Source organism: Anolis carolinensis, chromosome 2 (assembly GCF_035594765.1).
Source record: "Anolis carolinensis isolate JA03-04 chromosome 2, rAnoCar3.1.pri, whole genome shotgun sequence".
Lineage (NCBI taxonomy): Eukaryota > Metazoa > Chordata > Lepidosauria > Squamata > Dactyloidae > Anolis > Anolis carolinensis.
This window is the reverse complement of record NC_085842.1, coordinates 296,647,377-296,673,717: the sequence shown is the minus strand read 5'-3', so window position 1 is coordinate 296,673,717 and position 26,341 is coordinate 296,647,377. Positions and strand designations below refer to the sequence as shown.

Here is a 26,341-nt window from a genome sequence, read left to right as displayed (position 1 = left end):
AACCTCGCAGGCGGGAAAACGCCGCTTTCCCAGTCATCACGGCAGCCCGAGCCTGGCAGACTGGGCTTGGCGAAGCGTACGAGGCGGGAAGAAGCTCCTCCTTGCGGCCGAGAAGCAGCCGCGGCCCCGCTCCGCCTGGAGGTAGGCTTTGGGCGATTCCCCACCTCGTCTCCCTCCGCTTCCTTCCTTCTTCCTTGCCTTCCCCCTTCCTTCCAGGGCCAGAGAAGCTTTGTCCTCCTGACTCACTTCTTTTTGGCCAGAAGAATCCTGCCTCACTTCCTGCCCTTGGTTTCAAACGTTTCACAATCTCCCCCTCTCTCTGCCCTTTCTTTTTTTTGCTCCAGTTCCTTGGAAGAGGAGCTTGTTTTTCTAAACCGATCTCACTTTTGTGTTGAGAGTCTTTCGTTGCTTTCCCCCCTCCTCAGCCATTCTTCTGGGTATCAAACTGTTTCTACCATGTCCAGCTTCTTCAGTTTGCGTTGTGTCAAATTTGGACGTTTCCTGAGGGCTTTGGACATTGTCTACAGAAGGATATGAAGACTCATTTCACCCATTCACTTTTTGCTGCTCGTAATGGATTCCAGATTCCTGAGTTTCCTTCAGAAGATGATTTCCATGTGCATTGTCTCTTCCATAAATGGTACCCTCTGGGTCTCTTCCTGGGAATTAAGGACATAATCCAACAGGTGAGACACAAATTGGTGCTCTTTTAATCCAGCAATGTATTGAAAGTCAGCTGTCAATTCAACTTATTTATTTATTTATTTATTTTATTACAATACAGTAGAGTCTCACTTATCCAACATAAACGGGCCGGCAGAACGTTGGATAAGTGAATATGTTGGATAATAAGGACAGGTTAAGAAAAAGCCTATTAAACATCAAATTAGGTTATGATTTTACAAATTAAGCACCCAAACATCATGTTATACAACAGAAAAAGTAGTTCAATACTCAGTAATGTTATGTTGTAATTACTGTATTTACAAATTTAGCACCAAAATATCATGATATATTGAAAACATTGACTACAAAAATGCGTTGGATAATCCAGAACCTTGGATAAGTGAGTGTTGGATAAGTGAGACTCTAGTGTATTTATATCCCACCCTTCTCACCCAACAGGGGACTCAGGGCGGCTTACAATAAAACACACATATAAAAATTATACAGTGTGACTTGTCACTCTCTTATCAAGTTTAGCAACAGACTTCCCATTTGCTACCCTATCCCCCCCATAAGGATATTTTGTCAGAAGCTCTTCTTGATTGTACAGTAGAGTCTCGCTTATCCAACACAAATGGGCCAGCAGAATGTTGGATAAGCAAAAATGTTGGATAATAAGGAGGGATTAAGGAAAAGCCTTTTAAAGGTCAAATTACATTATGATTTTACAAATTAAGCAAAGAGACCACTATAACCAAGAATATAATCTAATAATATAAACTATAAAACAGTATTTCCTATATATGCTATAGTCATAGAACATTCAATATACAGACAAGGATTATAGAGATTCAAAATATACTAAATGCTTCAAAATACACATCTCTAAACCAAAATACAGTAGAGTCTCTCTTATCCAAGCCTCGCTTATCCAAGCCTCTGGATTATCCAAGCCATTTTTGTAGTCAATGTTTTCAATATATTGTGATATTTTGGTGCTAAATTCGTAAATACAGTAATTACAACATAAAATTATGGCGTATTGAACTACTTTTTCTGTCCAATTTGTTGTATACCATGATGTTTTGGAGCTTAATTTGTAAAATTATAACCTAATTTGATGTTTAATAGGCTTTTCCTTAATCCCTCCTTATTATCCAAGATATTCGCTTATCCAAGCTTCTGCCGGCCCGTTTAGCTTGGATAAGTGAGACTCTACTGTATAACCAATGTGTTACAAACACACATACATTCATAGAAAGCAAAACTCTTATATTAAGGGTTTGTGAGTCCAGTGACAACCAGAGTTCATGTTCCACATTGTAACACATTGATTATATTTTGGTTTAGTGATGTGTATTTTGAAGCATTTAGTATATTTTGAATCTCTATAATCCTTGTCTGTATATTGAATGTCCTATGACTATAGCATATATAGGAAATACTGTCTTATAGTTTATATTATTAGATTACATTTCTGGTTATAGTGGCCTTTGCATTTCGGGGAATCCCTTCTCTGTATTGTTTACAAATTAAGCACCAAAGCATCATATTTTACAACAAATCTACAGAAAAAAGCAGTTCAATATATGGTAAGGTTATGTAGTAATTGCTGTATTTACGAATTTAGCACTAAAACATCGCAATGTATTTTAAACATTGACTACAACAACACTGATTACTAAAAGGCAGATTGTGTTGGATAATACAGAACGTTGGATGAGCGAAGGTTGGATAAGCAAGACTCTACTGTAATTCAAAGTTGTGCGGAGTGGGTTTGGTTTTGATTGAGCCTACAAGAACCGTTAGCATTGTAAAAGACCTGCTCCTGTTGGAAGTGAGACTGAAACTGTTCAAAACAAACGCTTGCTTATATTACAATCTCTGCTTGGAAGTTTGGCTGTATAGTAAAGGTAAAGGTTTTCCCCTGACTTAATGTCCAGTTGTGTCCGACTCTGGGGGTTGGTGCTCATCTCAATTTCTAAGCTGAAGAGCCGGCGTTGTCCGTAGACACCTCCAAGGTCATGTGGCCGGCATGACTGCATGTATAGTAGGCATGGATAAACTTCGGCCCTCCAGGTATTTTGGACTTCAACTCAGGATGGAGGACCGAAGTTTTCCCATGCCTGCTATATAGACTCCATCATGATGATTTGTGTGTATTTCAAAATTGACAATTCATACAACTCTCCCCCATGAAAATTGGTTCAGATTATTGAATCAGCTGCTTCCTTCTTGACTATGGCAGTGTTAAGTCAGGACGGCAACAAACAGCTTCATGGTCACAAGAGTAGAAATAGCTATGATTTTTCCCAGTTGGCAAAAGGGATCTCTGTTCCCATGTTCCATGGTTTGTGAGTATTGGCTAAAATAGTTATATGCTGATGTGGCTATTGATTTCTGTGTTGGATCTGAGAATAATTGTGTCTAAACCTTGCATGGGCAAACTTCAGTCCTCCGGGTGTTTTGGACTTCAACTCCCACAATTCCTAACAGCCGGCAGGCTGTTAGGAATTGTGGGAGTTGAAGTCCAAAACACCCGGAGGACCGAAGTTTGCCCATGCCTGGCCTAAACTAAAATTGGACTGTATTTGTTATTTTTTTAAAATCAGGTGAACTTTGAATCACAGGCGGTACAGTTAGTGGTGAACAAAGCGCAGGTAGCTGTTAAAATATTCTGCAAAATGAGTGCAATTTTGTACTTTGAGATTTTTAACTAATAGCAGGAAGCGTTTATATTACTTGGTTTGAAAGTTGTATAGAAAGAACAGTAGAGTCTCACTTATCCAATACTCACTTATCCAAGGTTCTGGATTATCCAAGGCATTTTTGTAGTCAATGTTTTCAATATATCATGATATTTTTGTGCTAAATTCGTAAATACAGTAATTGCAACATAACATTACTGCGTATTGAACTACTTTTTATGTCAAATTTGTTGTATAACATGATGTTTTTGTGCTTAATTTGTAAAATCATAACCTATTTTTATGTTCAATAGGCTTTTCCTTAATCCCTCCTTATTATCCAAGATATTCGCTTATCCAAGATTCTGCCGGCCCGTTTAGCTTGGATAAGTGAGACTCTACTGTATCTCACTTTGGAAAGTTTGCCTTTGAAAATAAAAGCATGTGCTTCCCCTGTTTGTTGTTGTTTTTAGCAATTAAGATACTTTGAAACACCTGTTGTTTTGTACTACATGCTGGTTGTGTGGGAATGGAGAAGGAGATGCATGGAGAAAATAGGACAAAATGAGTCCCAAATTGACCGCTTCGTGTTAGAATATGGTACATATGGTCAGTGGTGACAGGCATGCTTCTCTACAAGGCAGTTTAGCTAACATTGCTGATATTTCTCTGTAATATCCATAGGGTTTCCATAGTCTGCTTCATCAAATCTAGGCATCTAATCTGAATATTATGCAAGGTATTCTCATTATGCAATTATGCCTGCTTTATACCATGATCAAAATGAGTACATCTTTTATTATATTTATTTATTTATTTATCATATGTTTACTTTTTGGTTTAATAAAAAACTAGTTAAATCTAACTCACAAATAAGTTAAAACACCAAACAACAACAACAACAATACAAGTTGAATCTCCCTTGTCCAGAAATCAGAAATACTCCCAATACCTCATACTAGCTGGCTGAAGTTTCTTGTTTAGAGCAGTAAATATGGGAAAATCACCGTAACCCTTCATTGTCAGGGACACTAGGCTTTCAGAAACTGAAAATGAGTGGTAGAAATAAGATTTGTTAGAGCTTTATTGTATAGTGCTTGGAAGAAATAACTCAAGGTCTCATGAACAGAGAAGTTTGTCTCATACACACTTATATTACTCAGACATTAATATAGTCAACTAGATTTCAGTTCTGTATTGCATTTATGAAGAGCATAAATAAATAGTCCAAATAGCTCCAGTTACTGCAGAATTATTTCTATTATGACATTTCTTTGAAATGTTCCACCCAAGTAAATAAGAGGACTTCTTCAAAATTTCCGCATTGCTTCAGCAACATTTTGAAAAGGTGAAAATGCTGAAATTTACCAGCAGAACCTTTTTTGAGAGGACAGTAATTAAGATATTTTGTAGCAGTATCAAGATGATAATGTCTGGTGAAAATAATAGAATAATAGAGTTGGAAGAGATCACATGGGCCATCTAGCCCAACCCCCTGCTATGCAGGAAAAACACATTCAAAGCACTCCCGACATATAGGCATCCAGCCTCTGTTTAAAAATCTCCAAGGAAGTAGCTTTCACCACATTTCAAGTCAGAGAGTTCCACTGCTGAGCAGCTTTTACGGTCAGTAAGTTCTTCCTAATGTTCAGGTGGAATCTCCTATTTGAAATGATGCACCACACTGTTTATTTGATCTCCCCATAGCTGTGGAAATTCAATTTAGAAGATAACTGTTAACACGCATAAAATAATTTAATTGTTGTTTTGAATCATGTTTGCTGAGCAAATAGTACTGTATACTAAGCCATTTTTAATAATGTACTTAATTTTCTTACAGCACATCCGGGCTTTCCAAAATGATTTTAAATAAAATGTTACATGCTTTGCTATGGTTCTCAATAGTAATGTGGATGTCCAGTTTAGCGGGTGAGTTTAATCATTTTTGATACCTGTCGTTGTTGTACTTCTGCATTAACTTGCTTGGAAGGAAATTTTGTTGGAAATCAATGGCATTTACATTTAAGTAAGTATGGATAGAAGTAAGTAGTAGAAGTAAACATGCTGCTTACATCTCAGAGCGAGAATAAACATTTAAAGCTTCCAAATTTTGCTTGGTTAATAGGATTTCAAAAACTAATGAGGTATAATGGTTTGAATATTGGACTATGACTTTTGAGAACAGGATTTGAATCTCTGCTCAGCCATGAAAAACCCACTGAGGCTGGGTCTACACTGCAATCTAATGCAGTTTCAGAATGCAGATTAACTACATTAAACTGGATTATATGGCAGCATAGACTCAAATAATCCAGTTCAATGCAATTAATCTGCATTCTGAAACTTCATTGTATGGCAGTGTAGAACCGGTCTTCGTGACCTTGGATAAGCAACACTCAGCTTATCCTCTGAACAAGTCTTGCCTAGAAAACTTTGTGATTGGTTCACCTCAAAACATGCGCAACAACAAGAAGCATTCAGTTTTCTTTTAAAAGCAAAGAGGTGGTTTGGGAGTAGGGTTTCTTTTGGTACCATGGTAATGCTGATAGAGTTAATTCTTGTTGGAAATCAGTTCAATCTTGAAAAGTTTTTTATAATGTTGATAGGCAGGTCTTATAAAATGCAAATATTATTTGGATGTAATGAAGTCATGGTGGGACATCAGTGGTGAGCGGCAAGACTTATTGCTCTCATTTTTTTTCATATGTGAAAGCCATTCCTCGTTTACCACTTTGCACAATGAATCCCATACAACCGAAACCTGAACATTTGACCTGCATTTTTTATTACTCTGACATCTCCTCTAACTACACTCTTACTTGCAACTGGACTGCTAGAGAAGAAGCACACACTGGAACAACTTACACTCTCACAAGAAAAAGGTAAGCATTAAATGGTTGGGTTTAACTGAATATACAGGTGAATACATAAAGCACTTTGTTTTATAAATTTGGGTTCTGTTCCATTATCTGGACAAAGGCCAAAACGGGCACGCAAGACAGAGAAGGACAGTCCATTTTACAGTGTGTGTGTGTGGGGGGGGAGTTGGAGGAAAACTATTTCCTCTGTTTTCGCTGGTTATTCTACCCCCCCTTCCATATCATAAATCAAGTTTGTTTCCAAGATGGTGATATGAGTGGGGGAAATAACAGGAAAACAGGGGGAAATAGGTTTACTTCTTTAACGCCCGGGTCGATCCCACAAAATGGACTATCCTTCTCTGTCTAGCGCCCCCTTTTGGCCTCCGCCTGGATAATAGATCAGTACCCAGAGTTGCATTTTCATGGGCAAATGTAGCACATTAGTGATTGGTGACTTGGTGATTACAAATACACCTGTTACCATGATCTCTTCTGGAAAAAGTGCTGTACAGTTATGAGTATTAAATTTGGTTTGATTCAAATAAATGTCTCCAAAGTCAAATGTCTGACATGAATTGCTCTACGTTTGAAGTTTCTTGGTTACCAGTTAATTAGAAATGGTAATTAGAGCTAATCATCAAGAACAAGCCAACTAGCAGGCAGATAAATCCTGCAACAACTTTTAATTTAGTTGTTTCCCTAATATCTACTTAGACTGCTTTCTAATAGTATTGACCAATGGTTTGTTCATCTGCTCATTATATCCTGTCATCTGCCAATAGTATTCTTCTCCATTCTACATCAATAATCAACCAATAAATTTATTAATGCTCCGATCAATGGTCGTATGCATTTACACCAATAGAAACACAGCATCTAACACTGTAAAATCCAACAGTTAAAAGCAGGATGCAAGCAGGATAAAACAGAGCGTGCAAAATTTAAATCGTGAAGTGCAACACTGCAAGTGCAAAGTGTGCTAGGAATTGTACATTCGCTAGTAAGAAGCAAGTATAAAAGATCAGTCATGTTAAAATTTAAGTAAGAACCCCTTAGGGCCAGTCTGCGTAAAGAATAAAATCGTGACCTCAGAAAAGTGAATAAAGTTTTTGGAAAAAAGAATGTATAAAGAAAGTCTGTATTTATCTCACGAGTCATATCATTTCTAAACAGTCACTACTCATTCTCAAAATCTCTGTTTACATAGAGAGATATAGGTTTGTATAGGTTTCTTGGCTTTCAGTTGAAATTTGGCCAATAGGGTGCACACCAGTTAACTGAAGTGGCCTCATATTTGTACCATTGGGCATCAAAAGGTGAGTGCAGGGCACTTCAGCTGGGTGCTTCCACATTTCAGTTCCTGGTCAGCTGTATGCCAAGCCAGATGTGTTTTTACTCTCAGGTCAATAGTGTGCAGATCTTTAAAGCCAATATGTGAGCTATCATTGGTAAAAAAAACAAAGCAAACACCTGAATGAAATCCTAATACATATTGTATTATACATAGTGTATGTAATGTTGTCCTGACACATTTCCATTCATTACTTTCTACAGAGGAAATAATCATGTGTTTAAAATGTTTTGTATTACAGCCCATGGAATTTCAAAGTGCTTAACTATTATTATTATTATTATTATTATTATTATTATTATTATTATTATTATTTAGCCTAAACATGAACTTTTCAAACACTTTTTAATTTCAATTTACTAATTATTATTTTCTATCATATTTTACAGCAAGAGTGGTCAAATTAAGGGTCATTGTACCAGCAGAAATGGTTCGTGTTCTATATATGATGTTCCGTATGCTGTTCCTATTTGTCTTGAGCTAAAGGCAGAAAATCAGAAGGAAGAAGTGAAGCCTGTTCATTTTAATACTAAAGAGATATGTAAGTTTTTACAAATAATTTATATAAGAAACATATGATACAAGAGACTAATACTGAGGGTGGCGTGCTTGGTTTTTATGCTGGGTCAGCCAGCTTTTTTAAAGGAATATTCCGTGGCAGAACTAAAAATATATCTCCAAAAAAGGTTACTAAAGATCAAGTATTTCCTAAAATGAATGTGCTACTCAAAAATTTGTCAATTCTCAATTTGCATATCACAGTCATCATTAATCCCCTCTCTCACCCAGCTGATATGAAAGAGGATGCTTCTCTTCTTTCCTGTTCAAGGTGTTGCCCTGTGAGCAGATACAGACGCAATGCCATAATGTGATGCATAGAGTTACCTCTGTTGATTAAGTAGATATATTCATGGGCACTATTTCTTTAGCAGAAAATTTGGATTCAGAAAAAAATATGGAATGAATAAAGGTAGTCTTCTACATCCCAATAAAAGAACAGTTAGAATATTTCAGCAAGGCTTTTTTATTAAAAAGTAACACCATGTACATGTGAAATGACTCAAAGAGGTTGGTAAGCCTTGCATAAGTAAACAACAGCATTCTAAACCTTCTAGAGATGCCTTTTCCCAACATTCATTTCATTGGCAGACTCAGCTTTTCTTATGGTTTTGGTTTTGGTGAACAAACTTATAGATGCTGGCCCCAAATAGACACAGGGTGAGAGGGAATGGAGTTTAGATGGGTATGAAATGACTTAGTAAAAATGGCTTCATTTTTAGAGGCTGTGTTACCTGATGTTTGCTTATACAGAAGAGTCTCACTTACCCAACATAAACGGGCCTGCAGAACGTTGGATAAGCGAATATGTTGGATAATAAGGAGGGATTAAGGAAAAGCCTATTAAACATCAAATTAGGTTATGCTTTTACAAATTAAGCACCAAAACATCATGTTATACTACAAATTTGACAGAAAAAGTAGTTCAATACACAGTAATGCTATGTAGAAATTACTGTATTTGCGAACTTGGCACCAAAATATCACGATGTATTGAAAACATTGACTACAAAAAAGTGTTGGATAATCCAGAACGTTGGATAAGTGAGACTCTACTGTATGCATAAAATGTACAATTCCTTTTTTTTTTACATTGGATCATATCAGATAGGACTGGAAGCTAGTTTTCTGTGTCAGCATTCTGCAAAGCTACACTGACCAAAAGAAAAAGAAAAAAGCCAAAATTGGAAGAGGCTTTGAAAATCAGGCATTTTTGATGTTTGACAGTGAATTGATGGGTTGCCACTTTTCACATTTTGATTGCCATTCCTGGTGGCTTCCAGGGAAGGAAGCACACCCTCTTTGGCTCTAAAAAAAGGAGATCTGGGGAGTCTGGAGAGGTCAAGGACTGCAAAAACAATCTATAAAAAGGGTAAAGGTTTCCCTCTGACATTAAGTCTAGTCGTGTCTGATTCTTAGGGGTGCTGCTCATCTCCATTTCTAAGCCAGAGAGCTGGTGTAGACACCTGCAAGGTCATGTGGCCGGCATGACTGCATGGAGCAATGTTCCCTTCCCGCTGGAGTGGAACTTACTGATCTACTCACATTTGCATGTTTTCGAACTGCCAGGTTGGCAGAAGCTGGGGCTAACAGTGGGAGCCCACCCCGCGCCTCGGATTCGAACCACCGACTTTTCAGTCAGAAAGTTCAGCAGCTCAGTAGTTTAATCTGCGGCACCACTGGGGGCTCCAAAACAACCTATAGATGACATGAAAGATTTTGTGAGGGTGCATTGACATTGTAAAGTTACAGTAGTTCACTGATTCAAAGGCACACTTTTTCTCATTTTAGGGGAATGAAGTGTGCCTTACAATTGATGTTGTCTAAGATTCACAGGGTATTTGGGGTTTTTGAATTGGCTTACCTCCAGCCCCTTCCACACAGCTGAATAAAATCCCACATTTTCTGCTTTGAACTGGAATATATGGCAGTGTGGACTCAGATAACAGTTCAATGCAGATATTGTGGGATTTTCTGCCTTGATATTCTGGGTTATATGGCTGTGTGGAAGGGCCCTCCAAGGAAGGAGGAGGACGAAAGATCAAAGCCCCAAATGGTTCTTGTTTTTTTTTGTTTGTTTCATTTTTGTAAAATTGGCTTACATCTGAGAGAAAGGAAGACAAAGGGCCCTAGCAGTTCTGTCAGCCCCCACCATTTAGTCATCAGCCTGAGCCAGCTGTCTGTTTTTTTGTAGTGCCCAAGAAAAATAAATGTAAAAATCACTAAGATATAAACCCTGTTCACCACACCACTTACTTATTTCAGTAGAGTACGTCCTGCTGCTGCTATTAGATTAATGGTGCAGTTTAGCTTTTGAAAGCTTGAGAGTTCTTTCTTTCTCAATTCCAGTGAAGCCTGATCCTCCTGAGATAAGTAAAGTAGAGCCAATTGCAGGGAAGAAGCAAATGCTACGAGTTTCCTGGAAAAGACCTCATAGTACACCAAAACACGCTAAGCTGAAATGCCAAATTCACTACACAGCAACAACAAAAAATCACACCGTAAGCTGAATCTTATTAAAGTTGCAATTCATCTAGTTCATATAACTAATGACAGGTTACATAATCTGCAACAAATATTGTGACAAATTTCTGTGTGGTGTATTACAATAGTAGGCTTGTTTTGTGTGTGGGGGTGGGTGTATGTGTGTATGTATGAATGTACTTAGCATTCTCATTTTCAAAGAAACTTCATGATGTTTGTTAATGATCTTTTGTAATCCGCCAGAGTGACATTTTGACAGAGTGACATTTATATCCTATAAATAGAGCCATTTTGGGGATTTTCACCTCTTTGGGCATTTTGTCACATACAGTTAACAATATGGCTCCAGCTCCATGTGCGGACATGAGAGAGGCCTCCCACAAGGATGGTAAAAACATCAGAAACATCTGGGTGTCCCCTGGGCAAAACATCCCTGCAGACGGCTAATTCTCTCACACCAGAAACGACTTGCAGTTTCTCAAGTCGCTCCTGACACAAAAATACAATTAACAAACTTTTGCCATACAAGTCTTATCTCGATATACATTATTCCAAAAGTCACTTTACCTTAAATGACTGGCACTCCTTCATATTAGTGCTGTTCCTTTCCAGATTCCTTTTCTATAATTAGATATGTAAAATATATCTATCAATATTGTAATTGTGCATGAAACACGTTTAATTAAAATATTAATCAAGGAAACACATTAAATTAAATGTTATGAAATAAAAAGGGTTCTGAATCAATAAAGATCTAGAACGTAAACCCAATTGATATAATTCTGCTGTATACTCACTGGAAACTTTTCAGGTTCAAGCATGTATAAATTCCATTAATTTAATAAATCAGCTCTGGTTGAGGCTAACATTTCGATAAAGGCCATAATCTTGCACTTAGGATCTATAAGGTTCACAAATTGTGGGGATGTGCCTTTAAATTAGCTGTCGACTTACTGCAATCTCATAAATTTCATAGGGTTTTCTTAGGCAAGCAGTACTCGGAGCTGGGTTTCCCAGTTTCTTCCTCTGAAATATATGGTAGCCTACAGCTCTTGGCATTCATTGACGATCTCCTATCCAAGTATTAACTAGGGTACCCCACAGTTTTTTACAATCACTGTTTTCCACTTGAGCTGTACTAGGGCTAGGATATTTGAATGTGTTGTGTATGTATATGAAATATTAATTTTCTTTCAGTACAATTTGTGTTTTTAATAGTAAAACAGTGTTTTCTTAATTTTAGGACTATGCAAATGTCAATGAAAGTGAAGAGTATAATCTCACGAATCTGTGGGATTTTACAACTTATATTGTTGTCATTCGGTGTACTCTTGTTGTGTCAAGAGTCTGGAGTGAATGGAGTGCTAAGAAAACAGGAACGACAGAAGAACAAGGCAAGCAACAACTGAAATTTTAAACAACTGCTAATTTTCTAACAGTCCCATGTTGACTTTTCCATGAAGATTGATCTGGTTAGAGTTTACGCTTTTGTAAATGTTTCAGAAGGTTCACACAAAATAATGCCAGTTGCCATAGGTGACTTGAAGGTACACATACACATGCTGTGCAAGATTTTATTATCAGTTGATACAGCTACTCTTTATGGATCTAATCAGTCGGTCAGTTAAGTAATAGATATATAACAGTATGAAATGGTACAGAACTAGGGAAAATATGGATGGAAAAAGAGTCTCTTCAAACCAAAATAATAAGTATGCACACACACACACACACAGGATTTTGGTGCTCTACTTATTATTTATTTACCGTATTTGTACCCCACCCTTCTCAACGGTCAAGGGGGACTCAGAGTGGCCTCACATATTGGCAATAATTCAATGCCTTAAAATAACATACAATTTGTAAGCATCTACCACCAGAGAATTGAATCATCTAAAAACATTGTTGAGGTGCTGCTCCCATTGATTGTGCTGACCTAAAAACTTATAGGCTGCACAGATTTTTTTTTTTACTTTGTTAAGAATATTCAGGCAGGGATGACCTGAGCATTTAACCATAAAATTCAGTTATACTTTTTGTGCTCATTTGCTTATGGGCTACTTCATAGCAGGTTCATGAGTTGCTGAAGAGTAAAGTATAATGATGGGTGCAGAATGAATTATTGCAATTTGGCACCACTTTACCTGCCATGGCTCAATGCTAAGGAATCCTAGGAGATGTAGTTTTACAAGGTCTTTAGTCTTCTCTGCCAAAGAGTAATGGTGCCTCACCAAATTAAAACTTCCATGTTTTCCTAACATTGAGCCATGGCAGTTAAAATGGTATCAAACTGCATGAATTTTAAACGGTTGATGTAAAATTTTACAATGTCAATGTAATCAGGTATTTGTGCTTTTTGTTACATTGAGTATCTGCTTGCTGCAGAAACAAGATACCATCCAGCCAGAATCAATAAAAGGCAGCAAATAGTATCTTGGTGAGACTGTACAAGCACATAGTTCATGCATTGTTCCTTTTTAATTTTTAATTTTATTTTAATAGCGCCTTTGACGGTAAACCTATGGAGAATAATCAAGTCTGATCAGTTTACCAATAACCGAATTGTACACCTTTTGTGGAAGGTAAAAATTGTCCACTGGACACTGGAATTTTTATTTCTTTGGTTTAATATCTGGATGGAGAATGCATTTTGTAATTTTCCTTATTTCTCAGTATGTTTAATTTAAAAACTGGCATTCTTATTTTGGATAGTCATTTATCTTTTTTGACTGCTACAGCGACAGCCCTAACTGGGTAACCCTTGAATATTCTGATTTTAGAATATATTTTTCTGGTAAAGGCCTTGTGCTTTTTAAATACTGCTTTGTTTACTGAATTCTGTTCAGGAATAAAGGAGCATTACTTATCTGTAGCTCATACTACATACTGTGTAGCATGCAGCTGGATTTCCCTCCTGTTTTACTTTTAAATAAGCATACAGAGAATGTAGATCGGATCTACTGTTCATAGGTAGAGGACATTTCAACTTTTCCAGTCATTTTAAAATTTACCTATCTGTCCACTGCCCCAAAATGCTGTAGCTTAAAATATACCAGAGAAACCCTCTACTGGTGTCCAATGATTTTTTTAATTACCTCTACCACCATATAGACTCATGAAAACATTAGTTAACTTTGTCTCAAAAATAACCTGGTTGGGTGAGGTTTAAATCTTCCTTGTCTATACCTAATGTAATTGTTTCAGATTGCATCCTTGTGTGCTAATTTCTGTACGAAAAGGAAAATAAAATATTGCTGTGTTTTAAACTTTTAACATAGCTTAACTGCAAAGTGTAAACATGTGTGATTGTGGTTGTCTTCAGTGTAGCCTGAAGTTTCATAATAGAAGTGTAGAAGTTCTGGGTATTAAAGTAACAAATTGGAGTAGTTTTGGCGGGTGCATAAGCCCTTTTTTGAATATGATGAAAGCCATGAACTCCTTCCTCAGAAAAATAAATAAAAATGGATACCATTTTATTGCATTAAAAGTTCATTTCTTTTACACAGACTGGTTTGGAATTTTAAAAATACAGTGTATATGAAATTGTATAGTTTGCGCAATCACAGTATAACACTTAATGGTAACAGGATATTGGTACAGTTGCCATAGGCAAACATCCCGTCTATGGAGTAATTATGTATGTCTTTATCCCAATATAGGGATGCAGTATTCATTACCTATATTCTTTAATTACTGTCATGAACTTCTCCACCCAACAGGAATGTAAAGAATTCCCATGTTCAGGAATAGTGAATGGATATAGAGTAAAATACTTTGTTGAAAGCAAGGCTTCCCCTAATCATACAAAAAACATTAGTGACAATAATGTCACTCTCAACCTGACCAAGGAAGCCCATGTAATAAGTGTTACTGCTTTTAATGAAGCTGGAGAGTCTCCTGAGGCAACACTGAGAATCCCATCATTCCATGAAGAAACTGGTAAGTTTGTGTAAGAACTGGACCTTAGGGAAATCCAAGTTTATATATATATTGTCTCCCATGAAAGGGGTTGTGTCTTTGTATGTGGTACCTTGCAGAAGTAGGATCTTCCTTTTCTTGGTTTATATTTACTTAACATTTAGTTACAATAAAAAACTTCATATTGTTGAATAGCTTGTGTACATCACATTGGTTATACTACCAACTAAATCCATTTCGTTTCCATACTGTAATACAGCAAAATGGAGAAAAGTCAGCAAGGAGTGTATCTTTCTGCACCACATTAGATTAGTTGCTGAAAAATGTGACATGGGGAGTATCATTACGCTTACAATTTGATGGCAAGCTTTCCAAACCTATTTGTGGATGTGGTTCTGGGTACAGTGGCAATCTATGTGGCTTCTGTATAAATTATTTGACAGACCTGGCCCTGAAATGCTTAGGAGAGACACGTCTCTCAGTTTGACCAGCTTCACAGGGATGGTTGGCGGGGATAAAAGACATTGCCTTTTCAATAGCTGCCACCAGGATCTGGGACTCCTTTCCTGTCGCCCTTCTGTCAGCAGGCAAAGTTTTTTATTCTGGCAGGCTTTATGAAAATTGAAGATTTTTAAAGAAAGAGAATGCTCTATTACAGTAGAGTCTCACTTATCCAAGCTAAACGGGCTGGCAGAAGCTTGGACAAGTGAATATCTTGGATAATAAGGAGGGATTAAGGAAAAGCCTATTAAACATCAAATTAGTTTATGATTTTAAAAATTAAGCACCAAAACATCATGTTATACAAAAAATTTGACAGAAAAAGTAGTTCAATACGCAGTAAAGTTATGTTGTAATTACTGTATTTACGAATTTAGCACCAAAATATCACGATATATTGAAAACATTGATTCCAAAAATGGCTTGGATAATCCAGAAGCTTGGATAAGCGAGACTCTACTGTATTTTAATTGTACTTTTAAAAAAGCGTTTCTTATAATTTTTAATTATATACATTGCTTTAAAATAGTAATGAGAGTTTAACTCCATTTTGTATTTTAAACTATTTCAAATTTTATTGATAGTTTAACTTCATTTTAACATTAATCTTTTGAATGTTTACAACTTCGTTGTACTTTAATTGGTAAGCAGCTTTCAATTCTAATTTTGTGAGGAAAATTGTGGTAGAAATAACATTAATAACAGCAGTGACAACAATTACTAATTTGATATTTTGTAAACAGAATGTTAGACTGAATAGGACAGGCATGGACAAACTTGTGGGAGTTGAAATCCAAACGACCAGTAGGGCCAAAGTTTGCCCATGTCTGGGATAGAACCTTGGTTTAATAAAATATTGTTGTTTCTTCTAAAGCCTATATCTTTCCCCATCTTGCAGTTTTTTAATATGCAAACAATGAGTTACATAATGAATTGGTACTTGCCCTTCTTTCCTAAAAGTTCTGGAAATTTCTTGAATTATTCTAGAGAGGTACAAAACCCCAACGGTGTGACTGCAGACAGGGTGACTATGACAACTTCCATGTAGATTTCCATTTCTGTCCTTTATTACTAACTACCAATGAGTTGATATTCACCTGTTTACCCAATTGGTTGTGTGACTGTAAATACAGTGACAAAATATATGGCAAAACCAATTCATAAAGGATTCTTCATCTGTTCCCGAGCTGCATTTTTGTCTCAGTAACAGATTGTGGCTTCAATTGTGCCCTTTTGATGTCTTATTGTCTCCTGTCCTTTGTTCTTAACCATACTAAGAGGTTTTATTAATCACAATAATACTAATTGCTGACATCTGTTTAAATCACAATTTCTGTTAATATGAACATGTGTTCTCCTAGATCCTGAATGGATTGTTTCTCTTAAGGCTTCTGTTTTGGAGGAACAAATGTTTTTGGAATGGGAAACAAGCGATTTAGAAATACAGAACTATATTATAGAATGGTACTATGAGCCAGATTCAATTAAGAGATCATGGCAAAAGGTAACAAACATCACAAAATGGACATCACCAAAAGGTAGGTTTTAAAAATATTGTTTGCATTTAGCAAGACTGGTAAAGGTTTTAACTACCTGCCTTTTAAACGCACCATGTTTGTTATGTCTGTATCCTCTGCATCTGTTGTTTTTGTTTCCTCAATCTTTCATCCCATTTCTCAGTCAAAAAATAGATATTATAATACAAATCTGTATTTTATTGTTTATGATTTGATCTGTTTTGTTATATTTGTCAGCACTGAATGTTTGCCAGTTTTTTGTTGTAAACTGTCCTGATTCCCCTCGGGGAGATAGTGCGGAATAAAAATAAAGTTTATTTATTTATTTATTTATTTATACAGGTAGTCACCAAGTTACGAACAAGATAGGTTCTGTAGGTTTGCTCTTAAGTTGAATTTGTTTGTAAGTCGGAACAGGCACATTTTACGTGTAACTCCAGATATAGATATAGATATATAAAGCTTTAGTTAGCATAGGGAAGGAATAACACACCTGTTGGGTTTGTTTTGCTGTCTATGCCCCTGTTCAGAAGATTTCATGTCACTTTCTGTTGCTGTAATAATTTGCTTTTCAAAAAGATGGTTTGTTGTGGAGACAACGATTGATGATAAAGGTTCAACTGAGACACTTTTTCTGTATGATAATTCTTTCAGGAGTGAATTTCCCTTCCAAGGGATAGATTTCTGCCATTTCCTGTTCTCTCACCCCTGTTCTTAACTATGAGTCATTTGTAAGTAGGATGTTTGTAACTCGAGGAGGTATTATATTTGTACCTTTGTGCAGGTGCCTCTGAATAGTAAACACAAAGGGATAAAATGTTGGTTGGCTTCCTGTTGATGAATTACCATGGGATATGTGAGACGTACACCATCACAGTTCACTTTTTGGGGGGTCTCTTTGCTTACAGGAGCATTTTGGTGGTTGATACCTATACATTTCCCAATGCAGGGTCTTGGCTGTTGTTTTTCATTTATGCAGTTGCCCATAAGGATCGACACAGCAGTTTCAAATTATTGGTGTTGAAAATATGGTTAATTATCATGGCATGTCCTCAATAGGCTTGAATGGGATTATTATTATTATTATTATTATTATTATTATTAATATAATTCATATAATAATAAATAACATTAGAGTTGGAAAAAAACATATTCCAGCATTGACCTACATATAAGTTGTTCTGTAATTTTTTTGTAAAAAAAATGCAAAATATATTAACATATTTGGTAGGCAAAAGGAAAAATGCTTTTAAAACATGTATGATCTTCTGTGTGCAAAATACCCACAGCCTCATGCAAAATAAGAATAGGAAAAATGCAGGTGGGATTTGGATAAATGCAGTCCAACTGAGATAGCAATACTCATGTCTGTATATGTGGCCAACTTAAAATTGCATGGTCTCAAACTGTCCAACAGGAAACATACTTTGTCTGGATTGGTATGTTAACTTTTATCCATGTGAGACGCAATATAAAATATCTGGAAGTTAACATTAAATATACAGTAAAAAGGGAGAAATCCCATCTCCAGGAAAAGTATATTGCCATAGGTTATAAGGTAATTAGAGAATGGTAGATGATTGCCAAATTTCTATTAAATCCCTCATGCCTTCAAATGAGCCCTGACACATTTACAAGTTACACACCTGTTAAAAAAAGTAAGGAAGAGTGTCTCAAAGAGAACTGCCTTGAAAGACCCAATTCTGCCATTTGTTAACCCTTTCTTTGACACATATGTGCAAATATGCAGTCTACAGTAGGGATCTTGCTCTGTAGCTTAAATGAAATAGTCATATTCCATGTTTCTGTTTTCTTTCAGGAGCCTTCATACGTTTTAAATATTACTACGTTTCTGTATATCCCTTGTATAAAGGTGAAATAAAAAGTCCACGTTCCACAAGAGCTTACTTTCATGAAGGAAGTATGTATAAAAACTAGCCTCTATAATTGAGTTTCGGTGATATCGGATAGCTTGCATGTGAACTTAATTTCTGTGGAGAGGATCCACAACACACAAAAATAGTATCTGGGAGAGATAGTGCAAATTGCTTAATCCTTTTCCATATTGGGCATGATAAATAAATGCTCACCCATTTTTGCTCTTGATGCCATATTGTTCATCCCAGTATCACCTATCAATTATTGCTCATGTAGTATTTCTCAATCTGTCTTGTCTTTTAAAATACCAGCGTACTAATGGGCAATGAGCTCGTTGGTGGTTGGCAAATTCAGGCCAGAAATAAATGTTGCTTGCCCTTTGTTTTGGGCATGCCATGTCTAAAGTATCAGACCTCTGTTCTAAGGCCACTTGGTCATATCTTACTGAAAAATCAATGACTTCTTCTAATGCCATGGGATAAAAATAGTTATTACTCCTGATGAAAACTGTCGATAATCCTTGTCCCTTGCAAGCCACTTTGGTTTCTGTATAAGGAGCAAGGTGTGGCATGTCAAATGAATAGTAAGCTTGAAATCCATAAATAAGATGATCTAGCTAAGGCCGTTTAGAGTGGGCATGGGCAAACTTTGACCCTCCAGGTGTTTTGGACTTCAACTCCCACAATTTCTAACTGCCTACTGGTTGTTAGGAACTGTGGGCGTTGAAGTCCAAAACACCTGGAGGGCCAAAGTTTGCCCATGTCTGATTTAGAAAGTATCTTATATGTTATCTCTCTAGTTTTTCCTTTACCTTAATATGAAACAGCTCAAGGATCGTTCTGCGACATGCTAAATATTCATGTACTTTGACCAAAAAGAAAGCAGGTTCTTGCATTTAGCAAGAAGCATTTAACACAGACTAAATCTGTACTTTGGGGTGCTGAATTTAAAAAAAGACACACCATAAAATGTTCTACCACGCACTTTCTACAAATTTCATTACCGATTTCAGTTCCAATTTTGCTCAGTCATATATTTCAACATGGAAACATCACAGCAAGTTGTAAAAAAAGTATGTGTTGGAGCAAATCTAATGTCAGTTTTGGGTTTAGAAGGCCGAATTCCTATAAAAACAGCATACCATTTTTAAAAGTGTGTATGACCCTCAATTTTGCAAGCCTGTGTTATTTTTATACATATTTTGGGTGGATTTCAACCCTGTTTTTTAAATCTATAGATGAAGTAGTGCATAAGACCACATGCAGGAACAAACACACTTCATTATTCAACATCTCAATTTCATACCTTGGATGGCTCATTCACTTTTGAGAGTTTAATAGGAGTAAGCTAAATAGGTTATCAGTATGACTTGCTATTGGATATGAACAGGAATTGTTCATTTAAAATTGCCTTATAAAACTGTTTTGCATGATCTTCACTTACATGAATAATATTCTGAAATAGTTATGGGTTTTTGTTTTCTTGTTCATTTGTTTGCCACATTTCTCTTTGTGATTAGTCCCAGAAGAGGGCCCTTCAGCTGAAGAAGTAGAGAATATTGGTAAAAATGAGGCTATTATAAAGTGGAAGGAAATACCAGAAGCAAAGAGAAATGGTCTCATTATGAACTACACTGTATTTTATAAAGCTGAGGATGGAACAGAATTTGGTATGTACGCATATATAAACCAGTAACATATCTAATATCACATGCTAGTGCTGTTTGCTAATTTAGAACATTTGCAAACAAATTGCCTCCAGTTAGCTTTAAATTAAGCAAATATATAAGCAGGAAACTAACAATAGCAACAGAAGCATTTGCCATAAGTTAATTAGTACAAACAGTGTGAAGCCTCCTGTTTTGCTGAATTAGAAATGGCTAGACTGGAGAACTGTTCTTAAACTTGCTCTCAGTGGAGGAGGGGAAGTATTTGCATCTTTATTTAGTTCCTTCTGATAACCAATTCAAGAATACCAAGATAACCAATTTGAAAGCAAGGGTATCATGTCATTCCATACATGTGCGGAAGTATGCCAGTATGTTTACATATTAATAAACAAACAGAGTGGTCTGGAATTGACAGCTTCCACACTGGTGGCGGTTCATTCTACATGAGTGTGGAACACACTTAAAGAAGAGCTGTAAAAATCTTCAGCTAACTTGAGAGTAACTGAGAAACAGAATGCTCCTGAGAGAAAGGAAAACAGCAGACAGGAAAAAGAAATTCTAACCTTCTCGCAATAATTTAGTGAGGGGTGGATCAAAGTATGCCTGCTAGAAGCCTTTTCCAAAAACTCCCCTTGCATTGCAGAAGGATGATTCCAAAAGAATGGCAAAAGGACACTTTTTCGTATCCTCCAGTACTGGAATGTTTGGTGTTAGGGTTGCTTGTGGTGAGGGAATGCTTGGGAGGAAACAAAAAGCATCCTTTACCCCTTCCTAATTCATGAAATTATTTCCTCCCTTGAACTGCACTTCAAAGCTGTTCCATTCCATATAGATCCCAGAGAAAGCATGCTTTTCAAGGCAGTGTGTGGGTGGTGTATGGCCCGCTAAATATTGGGATACAGATCTTATCAGCCTTGGGCAATATAGCTGGTGATGAGGAATGGTCTCACAATTGGAATGATATTTTATTTCGTCATGTGCTATACTGCTATTCTTCCTTTTTGAGCAGTAGTATTATGGATGTCCTACTCAGTATATTTGTTTCTTTTCATATAGCTCTTGGAGAACTGTCAGGCTTGAAATAAATGAATAATTTCACAGGATTAGATCACAACGTAAACCCTACATTTCTGTCTTGTTAGGAGAAACTGTGAATTCCAGTGTTCTACAATACCGAATTAAGTCCTTGCAAGCTAACACTAAATACACAGCTCATGTTATGGCAAACACCAGTGCCGGTGGAAAGAATGGGACAGCAACCACTTTCATCACCAGTCAACTTAGTATGTTGTTTTGTGCAAACAATATTTCTAGTTACTGATTATTTTTGATGTGTGCCTTTGTGCAAAGTATTTATACCCTGCACTGTGGACTAAAAGGCTCCCAGAGAAGATTACAAAGTGTTAATAACAAGAAAGACCCTGCTTTCTGTTATAAAATAAAAATCATACAACAGAAAAAAACCAAGAAAGGATGAGGGAAAAGGAGGGAGATCACTGGTACCAGTTTTTGAATGTTACACAACAGTTATAACACAACTGTCTCTGTTCTATGTGTATATGGGCATTGAATGTTTGCCCTATATGTATATAATGTGATCCGCCCTGAGTCTCCTTCAGGGTGAGAAGGGCGGAATATAAATACTGTAAATATATAAATAAATAAATTATAAGGAGTATCTGTAATGCTGTAATTGCTGCAATCTATTTGGAAGTTGTTTGTCTTCTGAACACTAAAAGTTGAAATAGTTCAGGGAGAAAAAGAGCTAGAATTTACAGGGGTCGGATGGCCTGGTAAAGTGGCCAAGCTCTTTGCTTCTGTTGAAGCTTGATGGGAGTTGGGGAGAAGACAAACTTCAGCTTTCTCAGCTGAACCAGTGGAGAGATTCTCTTCTGCTCTATCTCTGCTGCATTCTAATAGTTTCTGAATAACAGTAGAGGGACATGTATCTTTGGCTGTCATTCTGTGGTTTGATCTGAACTCAGCTCTTTGATTTCAGTGATATTTATTCAGTGAAAGTAAGAGTGAATTTATAATTAAGGAGTTTAAAGTAAAATACTTGCATTTTTGATACTTTTCTTTATTCTGTCTTTCCTTTAGGTGTGCTATATATTGTTCTTACACATGTCATTGTTGGAATATTCATGCTTTGCCTACTGATTATTGGCATACTGGTAGCTAGAAAACGACATGCGTAAGTAAATTTTTTAACGGTGTATTTGAAAACACGTATTCAGTTGTATACAAGCACAGTTTTAAGCATCTTGTTTGACAAAAGTATCTATGCTATATTCCTTTATACTAGTGGGAGGAAAACCCACTGAATTTAATGGGGCGTACACACATATCTTATTACACTAATATGTACCTGAAAGATTAATTACTCGAATGGAAAGGCATTGAATGGAGAGTTGACTTGGAAGAATTGACTTGAATTAGAATTTGTGATAAGATACAGGACTAAAAAGGTTGCCCAGAGTACTGCTCTGGAGGATGGAGAGGGATTTTCTCATAAACTAATAAAAAAAAATGAATGTATCAGCAAATACCTGTTTCATGCAGTGGTATAAACTGACCAATTAAGATAAATTAAGATAAACAATACCTAACAAAAACTGTACTTTAATTAATTTTAATTACTTTTTATTAAATTTTTGACTATGAACCTTATTCCGAATAAAGTTACTAATTAAATTTCAGGGAAAGAGCAAAAGAATCAACAAATACTATATTTCCAAGTTGGTTCTTCATCCAAGCCTAGTTCTCTTGAATTTCCATAGAATGGCTTGCTTTTTGTTTGTCCCATGGGATTTTGAAATTGTTTAGGGCTGGATTGTATGGAAGAATTCATATAAGGATCCAGGCAGGAATCAGAAGCTGTGGGCAAATGTATGGAGAAAAGGAAAGTGGTGGGTTGATGACAAACTGGGTTTTAAAAAATGCATCCAGCTGTTTCCTTTTCTCCCAAGTTAAGGGGGTAGGAGAAAAGTACATTTTTTCAAAGGAATTTTTCAGTTCTATTTGGCAGTGCTTCTGATGGAAGTACAATTACCCTCCATGTTCATTGGGATTTCTAGGTCTTCCAGCACAACTCTCTGTTTAACTTTTGCTGGAAGCTGAACCTAAGATTATATTGGAGGACCTTGAGATTCTTGACTGCCTCATCATATCAAAGCATGAATCCACTTTAAATCTGGTTTCTGCCTTCTGCAGAATTCTGGGGTTTGTAGTTTGGTAAGGCCCAGGACCTGTGTGGCTGAGCTGTTTCAATGCCCCTTCCTAAAGTGGATTTAAAGTGGATCCAAACTCTAATGTGATGAGGTTTTGGAGAGGTGTTCTTTCTAGAAATCTCTAGGTCTTCCAGCATGACTAGGAAATTGACCATAGAGTCACACTGGAGGATCTAGAGATTTTTCATCAATTGTGAATAATCAAAGTCGAAATGACAAAAGTGGAAGAACAGTTGTATTCAATTTAAATGTAACTAGGGTATAATATTTAAATAAGAGTTAATGTTTCCTTTTCCAACAGAAATGTAATTGAATGATACATTTTACCTTATGACTAGTTAAGCAGGTATATAACTAGTTCTTTCTTACTAATGTTATTTTTTGTTGTCGAATGTAGCTAAATATTTTTGTTTTTGCAGGTTAAAAAATGCTTTATGGCCTAAAATTCCTCATCCTCATATTACAATGATTTTCAACATGGATCAGGTAAGAAAAGATTTTGTTAAGGAAATAAAATAAATCTGTGAGATAATTTATGTTTCCCTATATATTAATATAACAGTGTAGTTGATGGTCCAACACAACCTCTGAGGATGCCTGCCATAGATGTGGGCGAAACGTCAGGAGAGAATACTTCTGGAACATGGTCATACAGCCCGGAAAACATACAACAACCTTGCCTTCAGATTGGTTCTGACTTAGGGCAACTCTGTCAAATGATTTTCTTGGCAAGATTTGGAGCCCTTCTAAACAGGACCTATATCCCAGGATCTGATCCCAGGTTTTCTGCTTTAAACTGAAATATGAGTCCACGCTGCCAAATAACCTGGAATAAACAGAAAAACTGGGATCAGATCCTGGGATATAGTCCCTGTCTGGAATGGTCCTAGCTTTGCCTTTGCCTTCCACAGGCTTTAAGTGTGACGTGTCACCCAGTGGGTTTCCATAATTGAATGGGGATTTGAACCCTTGCCTCCAGAATCACAGTACTCAGCCCACTACACCATGCTGACTCCCTCTTTCTACAATGGAAATGTCCATATTCCACCAACAGGATTCCAGCAATGAATTCCAGTTGGCAAAGAATTACACATTTATGTTATTTACAAAGCTCAGAAATTTATTCATCCTGAGTGAAAAGCAAGGAATTAGTATTTTTATTACTGAAAACTTGATTGAAGTTTACTAGTCATAGATAATCTATTGTTTTCTTTTCTCATTTGCAGCAGCCAATACCCTTGAGAAGCTCGCCTTCTGTGGATGAAACATACCCTGCTATTTTGGAAATCCAACCTTGTTTCAAGGATCATAATAAATTAGAGTTGCCAAATTCTGAAGATTGCCTCAAAGGGACAGATGGCATTGCAGAAGTTGTGGCCGACAGCAAAGGCATTTTGTGGAACAGAGAACACGAAGCTCTTCCATCAACTTCCTATGTAGAACATGATTGTAAGAGTCCCACCATGAAAGGGATTTCCATATGCTATGAAAACAAGGAAGCTCAAGAACAGTCAGATTCAAAGGAGGAAACTAAAATTAATCCTTATTTGAAAAACTCAGTCTTCACAAGAAAGTTCGTAGTTTCTGAGAACTTGGACCAAAATACAAAAGCAGCTAACATTCAGCCTGTTTCCATGACCTCTGGTTTGCCAAACAGCAATGGGCAGCAGTATGTGGCACTAGAGACGTTTCAGCTATTCCCAACACATTAAAAAACTGTCAGATATTTTAAATGCCTCAGCATAGTATGTAATGCCAAGAAGTATATGACTCCTGCTTGCTAAATGAACTACTAAAGCAAATTTCAAACTGGATATCCTTTCAAGTGTTCCATCATTTAACTTTTTTTGGGGGGGGGGGGGTATTTAACTAGTGATGAGGTAGACCGTGTCCAGAAAAGCTTATGCTAGAATTTTCCAAAGTGCTCCTGGATTTCTTCATGTCTTTTTAATGCTGAAACAGATGGGCATGATTATCTTTTGAATACAGAAACAAAATAGTATAAATTGCTTCAAAGCACCATATTTGTTCCCCTCAGCACTACATTTCCCAACAAAGCGTAGCAATCAACAAAATGTTCGAGGTGTGGGTTGGGAAGCTTTCAATGCACTAATAAAGGTGTATCAAATGTTGGAAAAATATACAACTTTCCCTGGCTTTTCCCATGTCCCGATTGCTGCTTCTCGTCGTTCATGCTGTAAATGGCAGATTTATTCAGACAGAATTTGCCTCTGAGGCTGAGAGAATGTACCTTGTTCCTGGTCACCCAGTGGGTTTCCATTGTCAAGTGGGAATTTTAAGCCTTGCCTCCTGGGTTTCTAGTCCAACACTCCAACCACCACACCACATTGATTCTTCCCATCTGCTTATCTGAATTCAGATATCAAAAATCTGTATGCGGTGTGGATCTGAAGGATAATTTGGAACAGGTGTAGGAATGTGTTCCCTAAGTCACAAAGAAGATAGGTTCTGTAGGTTTGGTCTTAAGTTGAATATGTATGTAAGTTATTGTGTTCCTCTGTTGTAAGAAAAGCAGCTTGTTACTTCAAAGTTTCCTTAACTTTAAAACAACCACAAGCTTTCATAGACTATAGTTGGGTGGCAACTGTGTGACTTTACACATACTGGATTGCAAGTCTGAGCAGTCCTAGGCAGTATAGGCAAAAGTAGGAAGGTCTCATGATATACAACCATGGAAGTGGAAAGTTATCCCTGCCCTGATTTTAAGATTTTTTCCCTCACTCTTCCCCAAGTCTCCTAGGACATTTTCAGCCCGGGAGTCTTTGTTTTAACAGGAAGTGATCTAGAAGTTTGCTTTCAGGTACTTCAACCTGAAAGGAGTTTTCCTGGGTGTAGAATGGTCCAGTGGCCTGAAAATATGTTTGAATTGTCCATCAGGAGAATATAGAGGCACACATGGTAATTGCAGCATATAGATAGCAAGAGCCCTCTGCAGTGATATGTATATAAATGTGGTAATGGTGTTTAAACTGCTAGATCCATGAATTTCGTAAAAATATT

The 26,341-nt window shown here is 36.7% G+C and overlaps 1 protein-coding gene across 1 annotated transcript; it reads left to right on the top strand.

Annotated features, from left to right (window-relative positions):
* Positions 1 to 25,134, top strand: il31ra (interleukin 31 receptor A). Its single transcript, XM_016990864.2, has 16 exons — positions 1 to 141; positions 426 to 686; positions 5,194 to 5,282; positions 6,067 to 6,235; positions 7,955 to 8,106; positions 10,473 to 10,624; positions 11,851 to 12,001; positions 13,110 to 13,189; positions 14,327 to 14,546; positions 16,388 to 16,564; positions 18,363 to 18,464; positions 19,941 to 20,090; positions 21,233 to 21,373; positions 22,191 to 22,284; positions 23,740 to 23,806; positions 24,547 to 25,134. The coding sequence occupies exons 3-16, from the start codon at positions 5,213 to 5,215 to the stop codon at positions 25,030 to 25,032; spliced, it is 2,211 nt and encodes a 736-aa protein (XP_016846353.1). The 5' UTR covers positions 1 to 141; positions 426 to 686; positions 5,194 to 5,212; the 3' UTR covers positions 25,033 to 25,134.
* The last annotated feature ends 1,207 nt before the right edge of the window (positions 25,135 to 26,341 follow it).